This window comes from Zosterops lateralis, assembly GCF_965231275.1.
Source record: "Zosterops lateralis genome assembly, chromosome: 2".
NCBI lineage: Eukaryota > Metazoa > Chordata > Aves > Passeriformes > Zosteropidae > Zosterops > Zosterops lateralis.
This window is the reverse complement of record NC_139763.1, coordinates 73,467,954-73,482,607: the sequence shown is the minus strand read 5'-3', so window position 1 is coordinate 73,482,607 and position 14,654 is coordinate 73,467,954. Positions and strand designations below refer to the sequence as shown.

At 33.5% G+C, this 14,654-nt stretch overlaps 1 protein-coding gene across 10 annotated transcripts in view; it reads right to left on the bottom strand.

Annotated features, from left to right (window-relative positions):
• PSPC1 (paraspeckle component 1) overlaps positions 1-14,654 on the bottom strand; it is a 57,609-nt gene that overhangs the window by 28,192 nt on the left and 14,763 nt on the right. For 2 of the 10 annotated variants that reach the window (XM_083854636.1, XM_083854635.1), the window contains exon 7: positions 1,533-1,590. The exons of 7 other annotated variants lie outside the window; for them this stretch is intronic. In XM_083854636.1, coding sequence (XP_083710762.1) covers positions 1,533-1,590 — 58 coding nt within the window. Of the gene's footprint in view, positions 1-1,532; positions 1,591-11,360; positions 11,528-14,654 lie in introns of those variants that run through there. One more of the 10 variants, XM_083854637.1, reaches the window with a different exon arrangement.

Genomic DNA, 14,654 nt, shown 5'->3' with positions numbered 1-14,654 from the left:
GTTAAAAATAAAGTTACAATTCCAACAGAAATATTAAGAAAGGATGCTACTGTCAACAACTGAAGATCCACTATTTAAAGGTCTACTGTAAAGTTTTGGGGTCAATTATTTTGGTTGTACCAATATAGTTAATACAAAAAATCCCCCCAAAAAATTTCTATGAGTGAATAAATGCTACACTTATTTTGTATGGATACTTTAAAATAGCAGTTTAGTGTTACTATAACTTTTTTTTTTAATGATACAATTTATTTCTAAAAGTACTAAGTTTAAAATCAAGATGTAACATAAAACTTAAAAAGCAAGTTCAAAAACACATCACTGTTAAGAACTGCAGTAAATACACATTTTAAACCTGCATGTAAAAACTGTATCTTGTGGATCTGGACAGCTGGCACAGTATTAATATTTACGAAGTGTTCTAATTAAATGAAATTTTCAAGTACGATGCCATCATATGCAAAAGTACAGCTATAAAATAAAAAAAAAAAAAACACCTCAATTTATGCTTCAGTTTAATATTTGTAGATAACTTCACAATGTCTTTCTTCAAAATTATTTGTAAATAATTTTCATCATCCCTGAAAGCACAAGCTTATTTCTATTTTTAAGCTATAAATGTGCCTCAATAAATGCAAGGAAATAATGAATAATGTTTTAAAATCTGAAGCAGATTCATTACTCCGTAAATTCACATTACTCAAAAGGTCAAGTGAAATGTTTCCTAAGTTTTGTATGCACTTTCAATTTTAAAATATATGGGAAAACAGTTTTATTACTTTTCTTTTAATTACCACCTTAATTTATTTTAAATTACCATTAGGAAGCTTCCAATAGATTAACAGTTCACACAGTTTAGTTAGATTTAGTGGTTTTGAAGAAATATTTTAAGTTTCAGTCTTGTTTAAAAGCAGATATTCTGGTTAAGAAAGATTCCAAACCCTTTAAGTCTGCATATATGGAGCAAGCACTAATTATTATACTTTTCTAGATTGTACAGTAGTAGATTTTAGCAGTGACAGTATTTTAGGTTGCAAGAGGTAACTGAGAATATTTGCAAATAAGAGACTTGGAAGAAATTGGTAGAACACCAAGCACATTATTCATTTATCACATCAAGTACATCAAGAAGAACTTGCCAATTTTAACCTCTAAGTCATTTCACTGCATGCAATTAAAGTCACAATTTCTTTGAATAATCCCTCCAAAATAATGCCAAATATTTCTTGAACATAAAATTCCTCTTTTGTATCAGATAACTCTCAGAGCATCACTTTTCACTGATTTTTGTTTCTCTTAACTTGCACATCATTTTTTTGCCATGTAAAGTCAAAACAAGAAAATAAAGATACATTGGCAGTGGGGGGGAAAGCTGCTTGAAAGCAAGATGTATGTTGGGAGGGTTTTATTTCCTAATATTGCTTACTCCTTTTTTACCAGTTGTCACTAATTAATAGTGCTTGAGTAACATGTACAGTCCCAAAGGAAAAAAAAAAATACATTACAGAAGCCTTTTTCCTTCAGATCCCTACCTCCCATGTTTATTGCTCCACGAGGACCCATATCACCCATTCTCATTTCCTGTTCTCTCTGAAAGTAAACATAGTTTTCATGGTCAACCTATCATTCTTAGAACTTAAAACATTCCCATTTACTGCAAGAAAATAAAAATGTTAAAGTTTCAAAAGCTTCCATTGATTAAAAACAGTGCAAGGAATGAAGTTAATTATACTTCTATTTTTTATAATATCAAAGGGATGAATAAGTTCAATATAACAATGCTGTACATTTTTGTATTCTAAAGATTAAATATCCCAAGTTTCATTTATCAGATGCAGCAGCCTAAAGCTCCCAAACAGTTACATGATCAACTGCAAATGAACCCATCTTCACACAGTGTTTTTAATTAATAAATATTTTTCTATTTTACTGGTAAACAAACAGGTCTTATTACAGTACTTGCCTAAAAGCTGTGGTTCAGTAACACTCAATATGATCTCATGACCCAAAAGTACTTGTGTTGATTGAAAACCAAGACCTGATGTATTTGTATTATGGCATATAAATTCAACCTACCAATTCATCATTGTTCAAATACTTTTAACTTAACTTGATGGTGGTATATTTTTTAAGGAATTATACTTTGCTATTGATGTTAGTTCAGATACTGACCATGCTTTTAAAACCAGTATAAAACTGTAGTATCACCAGAAACTGTAACATGCTTTTACACTAAACAGATAAACAGCACGTCAAATTGATCCAGATTCAATTGATGCGCAGTCACCCAACAGCAAAAGATTTCTGACATTACTAAACATGAATCCTACTAAACATGAATCCTTCTATCCTTTAATCAAAGGATAGAAGTGCCCAAAAAATCATCACTCATGGGAAAACAAAATACTCTATCAGAGACAACTCCAAGGGATTTTGGATTACTGTTTACATCAAAAAGATTAAATAGAAACAAATTCACAGTTCAAAACAAAAGCGAATGAAAATTATTTTTAAAATTCTCCTTAATTTTCTACAGGAATATTAACAAGTATTCTGCTCTTGAGTAAACACACATATGCTGAGAATAAGAAAATTCAAAAAAATTTACCTTATTCTGAAAAACCATTCCACTTACGACTTAAGAGCCTAAGTTCAGATCCACTTTGAAAACAAACCCATATTCTAAGCAACTAAATCAGTCTATAAGCAACTTTTACGTGGAAATATTAATAAATCAAAATACATTCATAGTATTTGTACAGGTTCACAAAAGTCTGGTTTGGTCAATCATATTTGGGATGCCAAACATGAGTCTTCTGTCTTCAGCCACTTGAACCAGCAGACTCCACCATGTGGGTAGACAGAACAGAACCAATAGTTTTATAAAAATATCCTACTATAGGGAATGAAATGTATGATAAAGAGCTCTCAGGTCAACAACTTTGTTTGCAGTAACTCATATTAATCTAGAAAAAGTACTTAACATAAGAAGAGAACACGCTGTTTTCAAAAGAATATGGCTTAATGTGGAGTGGAAAAATAAGGTCTGGCAACTAAAAGACACAAGCAAATCCAGCTAAGAAAGGCCATTGATGGAACACTAAGGAGGATCTCTTCTTCTGACCCTAGAACTCACATTAAAAACTGACTAGAGAACATGCAGCTACTCTGAGAGATCTTTCACAGTAACATCAATTGACCTTTTAAGTAAAACCAGCAGCCCCCAAAGGGACCAACCATACCTATAAACTGATGCGATTAGTCACAAATTAGCATACAACCATGTTGTTAGTCTGCTTGTACACCTCAGTCTCGACATCGGGAAGCAGAAGGGGAAGTGGTGTATCATCCCTACTGTCAGTCCCTAGCCCAAAAGGATAGGGGAACACCGTGGTTATCAGTTTACACTAGTCAGATCGTGTGCACACATGCACACCTATGTGCTCATACCGGACACGCCATCAACAGTTGTGAGAAACGTTTTCACTGCAAAACAAAGCACCAGACTTTACAGTAGGTACAAATCTTACTTGATTCATCCCAGGTTCAACTGCAAGTTGGTTGGTATTTGCCTTTTTTAAGGGACAAGTGCCATAAGGCAAGGTTAAGTACAATACTTGCTAGATAGGGATGCTAAGTACAGAGCTGTAAAGCTGCACTAGTTATTAGAACTTAACTTAAGCATATACAAGCTTGACGTACACTTTCTTTAAAAACACACTAAGCCTCCTCCTAGCAATCAACCATTTTTTCCCTGTCTTGAAATGCTACCAGTCTTCAGTTAACTGAAGTACAGCAAAAGACAGGTAGAACCTACTTTTGTTTAGTCTAATTCAACATTTGCAAAAAAGCCCATGAAGTAATTATTTGCCATTTGTTAGCTTTAACTTCCGTGTCGAATTATTACAGTATTAAAAACATTTCATGTATACAATCAAGATCCATAAATGTGCCTTAAGGTTGCTGCTGCCTATTACTTGATCATCATCTCTGTAAGATTTAGATGCTGATGCTGCTTATAATTATTTCAACTGTTGCATGTTTGAAACATATCACGTTCCTTTGATTTTTCAGCACAGGAAAATTCTTCCATACTTGCAACACAGAATTAGCAATTTTACACTTCCTGTCAGATAAAATACTCAATTTCAAAGGTTAACCAGCAGTACATATCAACAATGTCATTAGATGTTTGATGTATTCAAAAATTCTATCTGAAGGAGTCCTGGGTAGTAACAAAAATTTAGCCACACACAAATCAGATCCTAGACAGCTCTTCACTATGTTAGCATTAACATGTTACTACACATAACCAGGACTAGGTCAACTAGTCCGTAAGTTTTGTCCAAAATTTAACAGAAAGGAATACCAACAGGCAGTTCGACACAATAGCTGAACCAGTGCTGGCTGGTAATTCCAGTCCACCTCAGAGGTTCATTTTCAGATACTCAAGCCTTTTGCAGCCTTAACAGTGATACTGTTACCTTCTCAGAGCTTCTTTTCCTCACTACATGACTTCCCATTCTTCTGTTCAGTAGCAGCCTGCTTCAGCCTCTTCCCCAAAGTCACCCATAATTACCCACAACAGGAAGTTAAAACTGAGCAGCAAGAGAACAGGGCTAAACTCTTAAGAGAGAAATATGTGGGATGATTAAGAATCTCTGAAGTCACTCATACCTGGGAAAACAATCTTAACAGGAAGAGAACAAGAAAAATGGATGATATGCTATTACAGGGGAAAAAGAAAGCCATAAGACAAAGAACAGGCAGGAAAGCATAAGTTAAACTTCATGAAGATCAGAAAAAAGCATTATCAAAAAGACAAAATCAGCAAACAAAAAATGACCTATTGTAAAAGCACTGTTTACACAACTCAAACCTTCCCAAATCATTTGTTGCCAGGATTCTTGTAAAATACTTCAGAACTCACTAATGCAGACAACCTTCAGAAAAAGGTCCAATTCATCTGAGTAATCTTTTAGAAAAACTGCTATGATGGCAGCTATAGGATTATACTTACTAATTACTTTAGATAGAAGCATTAAAAATTGTATTTCTCACAATGCCAACTAATTTTAATGTCAAATGTAAAAAGTTGATCTACACCAAAATATTGAATACACTGTTTTCAAAACGTGTATTTTACATTCAATATAGTATGGATTCTCCCCTTTTTACCAAGTAGTCGAAACCAGTTTCCCAAAGTATTTGAGGTGTATCATGTGCTATGTTCTTACACCTCTTATCACCACTGATACAGCAGTCTAAATATACAGATAACTGCCAAGATGACTCTTCTGAGCTTGTTAAATATATTACACTATTTTTATATTTGTTCTACAAAACCATGAAACTAAATGTTTTGAAAAACACCTAAGAATAGGTCACACTGCAAGTAAAAATACAAAGTCATAAACCTGACTTTTTTAACTGACAAACCAGTGCTATTTTTTTTCCTTAAAAATAGGCCTTGCAATTGCAGCAGCCCAGCAAAAATTAATCTTGTCTCCAAGTGATGCAATATTCATGGTAACAAAGCTGTCAAAGTTATGGTATGAACAAAATATGGCACGGAAAATTTTAGAACAGCAAAAAAGCAAGATATCTCAGAAATGTTATGATGACAGACCATACCGCTTTCAATGGTTTGTGGCCATAAGAACATGTGACTATTTACTCACCTTTCACAGTATAGCAACCACTATAATGCTAAGACATGGCATCCAAAAAATGCCTTAGCAAGAAAACCTTTTCCCCATAAACCTGAAAATTAATAGTTCAATCAGTACTTCATATAGGTTGTGTGTGTAGAGCAAAATGTAATTAACAGTGTTGTTGATTATCACTTGTTTTCATTAACATGAAAGCTGAATTTTATTATCTAACAGACTCTGTATTTGTCAAAACAGGTATGACATTTCCATACCTCTTACTAGAATCCGTTACTCCCTTCTGGTGTGGTTTATTTCATTAAGTTCCTTCTAGAAAAGAAAATTATTTCCAAAGACCTCTTAAGGAGGCATAAGGCCCTTAATCCTTACATAAATTTTAACTTACTGAAAGACACCTATATTTTAATGACATAAATCATACAACTTATTAAAGCTGCTAGTTAGCAATCAAAACTAGAATTTGGGGGATACTTTCGATTGTATTATTTGTCTTTTCCTCAAAATAATCCACTATTGCACTCCAATGACAAGTGCACTGGAAGTTAAGTGGCAATAAGAAATTAAAGTAAAAAAAGGCTTCTCTTCCATCCACCACTTCTTGTCACCCTTCTCTCTTCGGTTTGATACTCAATTAAGATCTCTGTGTAAGATGCAAAAGTCACAGAATCCTCACACAGTTCTTATAGAATAACAGTAAGAAATTTTAAATGAAAAATCTTGATCTTTCAGAATCCAACATTTGTATGTGCTCCTGAGCACCAAAGTCTAAATTCAGAGCTGATCCCCACTCTGAGCTGGGCATCATACTACATGATCCCAGAAATGTCTTCCAGCCCAAACTGCTCAAAACTCTATGAACTGAGTGATAGCGCTCACCCAAGAGTCTAGAAAAATATACACTCTCTAACTTCATATAAACCTACACAAATACATTAAACTAGATAACAACTAAAGTAAATGTAGCTATAAAACATAGAGAATGCATATGTCCTGGTTTTAAATAGCAATGTTAATGAAAAGAATTTCCATTACATTTAATAGCTGCCACCAGGACTCAATCTTTGAAAAAACATGCAAAGGCTAGAGGAGATGAAGGCAATTTACTGCTTTCTGACTCGAGTCATGAATAAAGCTGATGGAGGTGACTTGTTAAGTTCAAACACTAAAAAACCCTAAACATTAAAAAAGTATTACATAAGTAAAATCAGGAACACACATTGCATGAAATACAATCATATACAAATATTCCAGTAGATGTTACAAACTGGAAAAACACTCCTAATGGTAGTAAAAACTAGAATTAGAGAAAAACAAATTTATTACTAGTCCAGCATATTTCTTAAGTATTCCCATCATTTCAGTAAGACTGCAAAGTACCAGTTTTATTTGAAGAGGGGAATTTCTTTTAAAACTAACTGCAAAAGTATAGAGATATATTTGTGAAAAATCTCTATGCATTACACCTTTGTTCTCTTGTTTTAGTTCTGAGAACAGAAAGTCTTCTGCTTCTATGGGGTCTCATCTTCCTTCTGCATCAGTTGCTAAGGATAGTCTTCAGCAGGTAAAGCCCACAAAGAAAAAACATCCAATTGAACAAATGTAATTAAAATTACTCAGAAGTATTTACTATTGTAAACTGAAGTTATTCTTTAGAAATAGTTTTTACAGTAACTGTTAAACAGCTGTGAACCTCCCAGAATGTTTTGGTTTTGTCATTCTCTTACAGCTGGATGCAAAACACAATCTGAACTAAAGTTCACTTCCTTCCAATACATCAATCCCCACATGATGTTTAAGTAAGGTCTAAACTGACAGTTTTTGAAAAGAAAGCAGTTTAATTGCATTAATTTAATTTAATTGCATTCTCAATACAAAGACCTTTAGGAGCTACATCACTAACCACCAACATTCAATAATCCTAAAGTTTAAAGAAAATGTTAATCCTAAAGGTTAAAGACAATACGGTTTAATACGTACCAAAGTAACAGGTTTGTTTTACACAAGAACTTGCATCTTCAGAATGCATTACACGTCAAAATTCAGATTACAGTCTGACTGGTTAACAAAACAGAAAACAGTCTAAAAGAAGCCCAGATATACCACGGAATCTATTCCGTTGATTATAGAACTTAGTTCCATATTGCAATTTATATATTTTTTATTATTTTGTCTTGTAGCTACTTGCTCCTTCACTGAATTTTAATATTACATTTAAGCCACTGCATTAGTATAATTACTGAGTTATTCTCCCACCTCTCTCATTTCCATTCATTAAAATACAGTAAAACATTGTATATACAATATCTATAAAACTGAAAAAAAATGTATTTCATTTTCTCATAACCTAAGGTAAAAGTTATTTGTCATCCTAAAAAATAACGTACACAGAAGGGAAAATCAGGCCCTTAAACAAACTGCATACATATACAGTACCTAGGAACAAAATCAAAATATTTTAATTCCATGCCTCTAATCATCATTACATCATCTGTTCAGGTAAAGAAAAATCCTACCATATCCCTTCACTGTATATGAAGCACTCTCTGAGGACGTAACTGCAAATACTTTTTCCAAATGCCTTTGCTGTTAACGATTTGAGAGAAATCAAGTACAGAGGTATTCTGGCAATTTTTCCCCTTGATTTAACAACTAAGACTCACAAGAAAGGTAAAAACCTGCTTCTCAAATATTTTAAGCTAAAATTCAGAAATATTTTTTCATGAAACAAAGGTGCTTAGAGAAGGTAATTACCTTCAATAGATTTGGAAATCCCTTGAAAAATGAGATAACATTTTATCAATTCCCTTTAATAGCAACTTTCTCAATTCTGCCACTTAATCTGGTTCTGCTGGAGTTAGGAGCAACCTTAGACTAATGGAACTAAAATATAAAAAACATTTCTCCCATTTCTGTTACCTTCCTTTTTTCAGTAACAGTAAAAAAATCAAAAATATAAATTAAATACAGATCAATGGCTGAACATAATACAAATGTTTTTTTCAACGCACCCACAAAAGTACTTTCTAGAAGGAACATACAGCATATCACCAAGTTCATAACTGAAACATGTAACACCCATTCACAGTATATTCACATCTTCAGAGGCATATTAGAGAATTTCATGCAGCATCTTAGAATTATTCTGGTTTCATATGGGCTGAAGAAATGTCAGAGGAGTGGCTAAGTATCAAAACAGACAACCTGCCAGGCTGCAAATGATTTACAATGCACTTCACTATTAACCACGGTGGGGGTAACTGGACAGAGTCAAAAAAAGTCTTCCTCAAATGCAAGATTCAAGGATAAGATGTAGTGAAAGTCATCAATGTTTATTTAGAAGAGAAATTAATCAGCCAAGAATACCCTTTATCATGAAATGTTTATATGAAAATCGACTTCTTAATTGAAGTGTCAACTGTAAGACTGCAAAAGCAACTTAAAAGCACCACTAGTTATAGCCACAGTGCACTACATATGACTCTTTGCCAGACTTCTGTAGTAACAATTTTTCCTCACCAAGTAAATATTATATATGCCAAATAAATTACAACATAAAAACCAGTCCAATTGTAGTTGCTATCTCATAATTAATTTAAGTTACCAAGTAAAAATGCAAGTATTTGTCAAAAGGAAGCTGAAAGCCAAAGTCTTTCAATGCTACAAAGAGGTCCTGTAGGAGAGACTTCTAGCACCCATATAGTGTTTTTCATAGATGTTATGGATGTTGCTTAAAACCAGACTAGTTCTATGTTTAAGATTTCTTCAGCTAACTTACGGCCTGTCCACACATACAGCACACTAAAACATAAGAAAATATAAACAGAAAACCATCAGTGAAACTTTATGCTGGAAGCCAAGCTCCACAGTTATTTTACACAACTTGTAGGCCAGTTCCTGTAAAACTGGAGCAACATGAGGCAGACCTGAATGAGGAAGATGCTTGTCACTTGAACAAAGGTCTGACTGATGAAAATAATATATTCTGCCAGGCAATTCTAGTATTTCTATCAAAAGTTTAAGAAACTGGTCATCTGAATAAATCCAAACAGATTGAGAAGCATTGCTTTCTACCTAAATACCCTAAGCCAAGTCCACACACTCTTAAGCTACAGTGTCTGGTTTAATCAAAAATATCCAACAAAAACTATTATTTTATTTAGGTACAATAGACCCAAAGGTCACAATTATGTTAGAGACTCAATGGGGACAATCCAATCAATAGGGACAAACATGAATAGCTGGTTCTGACCTAAACTCAGAAGTTCCCCTATAGTTAAAACAAATGTTTAATAATTCAGAAATGGTGGGGGAAACAAACCAGAAGACTCCATATGTAAATAACTTTTTAAAAGTATTATAAAAACCAGAAGCATTTAGGAAGATAAAGCCTTGAAGAACCTAATTTCATATTGTCTTTTTCTTAGAACAGCCAACTACCAGCTATCCTGTCACATGCAGATAACCCAAACTGCATTTGGGACCTGTAGTAAGAGCTTCAGTCATGGACAGAACAAAACTAATACAAACACTCTTTCATCCTACACAATTATAAGCCTAAACGAATGAGCCATTAGCTACTGTAGGAAATCATAATGGTGACAAATGTTTTAGTAGGACATGTTGTGACAGGACATGGGGTGATAGTCTTAAACTAACAGGGGGTAGACTCAGACTAGGTGAAAGGAAGAAATTTTTTACAATGAAATACTGGAACAAGTTGTCCAGACAGGTGGTGGATGCCCCATCCCTGGAAACATTAAGGATTGGATGGGGCTCTGAGCAACCTAAAGTAGCTTAAGATGCCCCTGCTCATTGCAAGAGGTAATGAACTAGATGGCCTTTAATGGCCCCTTCCAAACCAAACAATGCTATGATATTAAGATTATGTTCAGGCAGAGACATCTTTGAACAGCAGACCTTAGATGTATGTAACTGACTCTTAAGTTTTAGCTTCTACTGAACTCCCCATCTGAACAGTTACAAAACAGCTCTACCAAAACTCATACTCTTACCAAAACCTACTATTTATTAAATAATAAATAAATATTAAATATTTTATTTAATATTAAAATATTTTATTTATTTATTAAAAGTGCTATTTATTTATTTATAATTTATTAAAAGTGATAATTAATTGGAAAGTAATACCCAATCTTTACACAATAAAGTGTACTTGATAGAAGACAGAAGTATCAGATTTAAACTCCATTTTCCTCATGGAAGATTTAACAGCACAAAATAAGGAATACCTCCAGTAAAAAGAAAAAAAATACCTTGGCAAGGAGGCTTGTGAAATATTAACAAGAAAAACTATGAATATTTTAATTTTTTAAAAAAGCCTGGTATCAATTGACAGGCAACAACAGTAAGTTAATTTCTATTTTTTGCTATTTCTATCAGTTTACTGCATTATCACTATTAAAGTTCTCTGCTCTGTGAGAGCTACTGAAGCAAAACGCTGGAGGCCAAGCAGAAGGTCACATAGAGAAAAAAAACCTACTTGCACGGCAGTGGCTTGAGAGAGAGAAACCAGGTGACTAAACAGACTTCAGCTCACACTATGCAACAGACCCATTAACAGGTTTTCTCACATCCTAAAAAACTATTTATACAGAAATCTCAATTATTGCTTTAGTCTTTCTTTAAGCACAGATCTCTCGAGCAAAGAAAAACTTTTCTAAGTAGAGGAACTTATTTTGGTTGCAAGTCTCAGTGCCACCAAGCAAGACCTCAGGATTTAGAGAAGCGGATGATTCCGAAATAGGTACCAAGCAGAAAACTGAAACTGAATATTAGTTTCTTCTTAGTCTGGGTAAATACGTGTACAAACTCCAAGTCAAACTTAACTCCAATAGCTGAGAAAGAAAAAATAAAAATTATTAAGGCAAACATTAATTTTAGCTTCTTCAAATATATATGGTATTTATCAAACACATCAACAATGAATTTTTCTAAGTTATATAGTTGCTAGAGTATTCTTACTTGTGAGAATATGACAAACTGAAGAACTCTATTTGAGTAGCTTAAGCTGAATAACTAGATTTTATTTAAATTTAGATTAAATTCATGTGAGCAGCAACAATTTTCACAAATAGTAAAATACAGAATATAGACTAAATAAATCTGCTCTTCTGCTATTTTTATCTGGAAAATCCACGAAACAGCAAAAGTTAAGTATGCAAATGGAGTATTCTATAAACAAGCACAGATGCATTTGAGATCTTTCTATCAATAATTGAACAAAAATTACATTTGTTACACCTGAGGCCTCATGAAACACAGGGACTGACAAAGACTAATGTCATTTTGCCATTACAGAAGCAGCATCTGAAAAGCGTTACTTTAGTTTCTTGATCATCAGTCTCTCTTAGTCTCACTGAGACAAAGTAAGGTTACAAACAAAACCAAATAATCTAAAGAATATGGACAGAAAATTCTATATCAATTACTGTAGAAAAGAACAAATTTGGGAAAGCTTAAAAGCAGTACTACAGCACCTAAATTCATAGTGGAGACTTATGCACATTTGAGAGCACAATGAAGTATAAAAACTACTTGTGAATAGTCACTTGTTCTATTTGCAAGTTTACATGAAGTACACATTAGTATTTCCCAAAACACTTTGTGGAAACATTAGAAGATAACTGCAACAGAGCAAAAGGTTAAACATATCCTAAATATCACATTATTGCCTAAATACTCAGTTCACACATACAAAAACAGTTATAAATTAAATATAATATTGTAACAATTATTTGCTGTTACTGAAAAATTACTTCAAGCAGCATCCTTGACATACATAAAAACATGACCTAGAAATCAATTATGAACCATCCTAAAATGGTCATGAAATACTTACAACCAAAGATCATATTCCACAAACACTTTCATTTAATGTATATAAGCATAGAATACGTTACAAAAAGATACCTGAAGTTCTGCATTTTCATGCAATGTCTTTTCATACTAAAAGCAGGTATAACAGTTAAATAGTTTTTTCTATCTGATAATGTAATTAAAGGCTGAAAATAATTTATTTAGTTGCTGAAAATAATATAAATTGAGTATTATTAAGGAAGTATTATTCTTGCCCAAAGCAACGAATTTAGCAGCTGAAACACCAAGGAACAGAAGAAATGCATTATTTAAGAATCTGTCTAATGAAGTATATCACTTGTAAAAAAATAAAAATAATTTAGTGCTACTGCCAAAACTAAGACTGCACACAGAAACACAAACTGCCTATTTACAGAATGCTTGTTCAAAGGCCTACCCTATGTTGATTTATGCAAAGGAAGAAACTTGATCACTGATGTAAAACCACTGCCAAGAAAAGCAGTATTCTGTCAGCTTGGTGGTTTTTAGTTCTACATTTAATGATTTGTCTTTTTCCAAGCCAGTTTTACCTTAAAAAGGCTTTATGTGTCACAGATGAACTATGTATGCTGGACTGCAGTAAGGATGCAATTCATCTCACCCCATCATGCTCTACAAAGAGCTTTTATAAAGCAGCAAGAAACTGAGATTTTATTCATACAAACTCACAAAACTTCACCACCATTAGCTTCATTATGGATACAAGGCTGTCAGGATAAAATAGCAAGATTTATTGTTAGAAAACTTAACAAATTTGAAAAGATTCTTAGAAATGTTTCGGTTATTTATTTTTGGGCATCTGCCTTAGTTAATTTAGAGTTAGGTAGGAAACAATTCCCTATTCAAAGCAAATTCCAAGTGCTTACATTACCAGAGCTCTTGAGCACAATCCTATGAGAAGATGTGATCAAAATACAGTTCTATTCACTTAAAAAGGCAAGAAGTGCAAAAATCTAGTCCTCAATTACTGAAGTTTAAGGAAACCTGAGAGTCTTGTTTCAAACATGTCTAATGCTAACTTGCAAGTGAACATAGAAGTGAGGGATAAGACATGCCTCAATAAGGCTCCAAACAGTAAGAAGTGGAAAACCTACATTTATAAACTGCTCCAAAGGACCAAACTCTTAGAACAAAAACTATGTTGTGACAGCATTCCTGAAGCTCTGGAATTCAATGCTGTTTTGCAATGTGCTTTTTTTTTAATCTCTTGCTCTCATCAGTCTTACAGCTTTTGATCCAGGTCCACTACAATCCCTGCTGCTGAAGCATCTCCACTGTTTTAGTGGCTGACACTTCATGCTGATAATTACTCAGCATACTTGAGAGCAGTGCTTCTGCAAGAAAAACTAAAGGAAAGCAAAACAACATCTAGAAAGATTCCTGAAAAGACTACGAGATTAAAAAGAAAAGTATTTAATATATAAAGTCTTACATGAAAAAAACAGCAAGCATTCAGAAATAGAAACTGATGAATTCCCAAGAAACAATCCCTTACGTATTCAAAAAAGGTATTTCCTTGGGGGGAAGTGGGCAAGGACATTCAAAAATCTCAATTTCCTCTTTAAACTCTCAGTAAGAGGAGCTGTAAGTTTTAGGCTGGTACTGCAGCTATTGTTTCGCTAAGTACAATACCCACCTGACACTTTCAGTGTTACCATAGATGTAAATCCATGCACACAAAACTAGGACTACGATTCCTACACACTTTGGTCTCTGTTTCAGACACACAGAAATTATTTTAATACACTAAATCCAAACCCTAAGCTGGTGACACGTACAAAAGCAGGACTTGGAACTGGAATTATTTCATAAAATGGCTCTGACTGAGACTCAACAACGTAAATCCAAGCAAGCCATCCATAACTGGATAATAACCACTGCATATTTGAGTAATTAACGTACTACTGGCACTCAGAGGTATTTTATTTTTAAAAAAATATTTGTGCTGTTCCAAAATAAATCACCATCAGCAAATTCCTCTTTCAGCCAGAAGAATGTATGCAAAATAAAAATTAGCAAAATACTACTTGAAAACTAGTTTCCCAATTAAGCTACAGTGAAATCAGAATGCACATAAATTATTGAGCTATAACAGCACATTTCAAG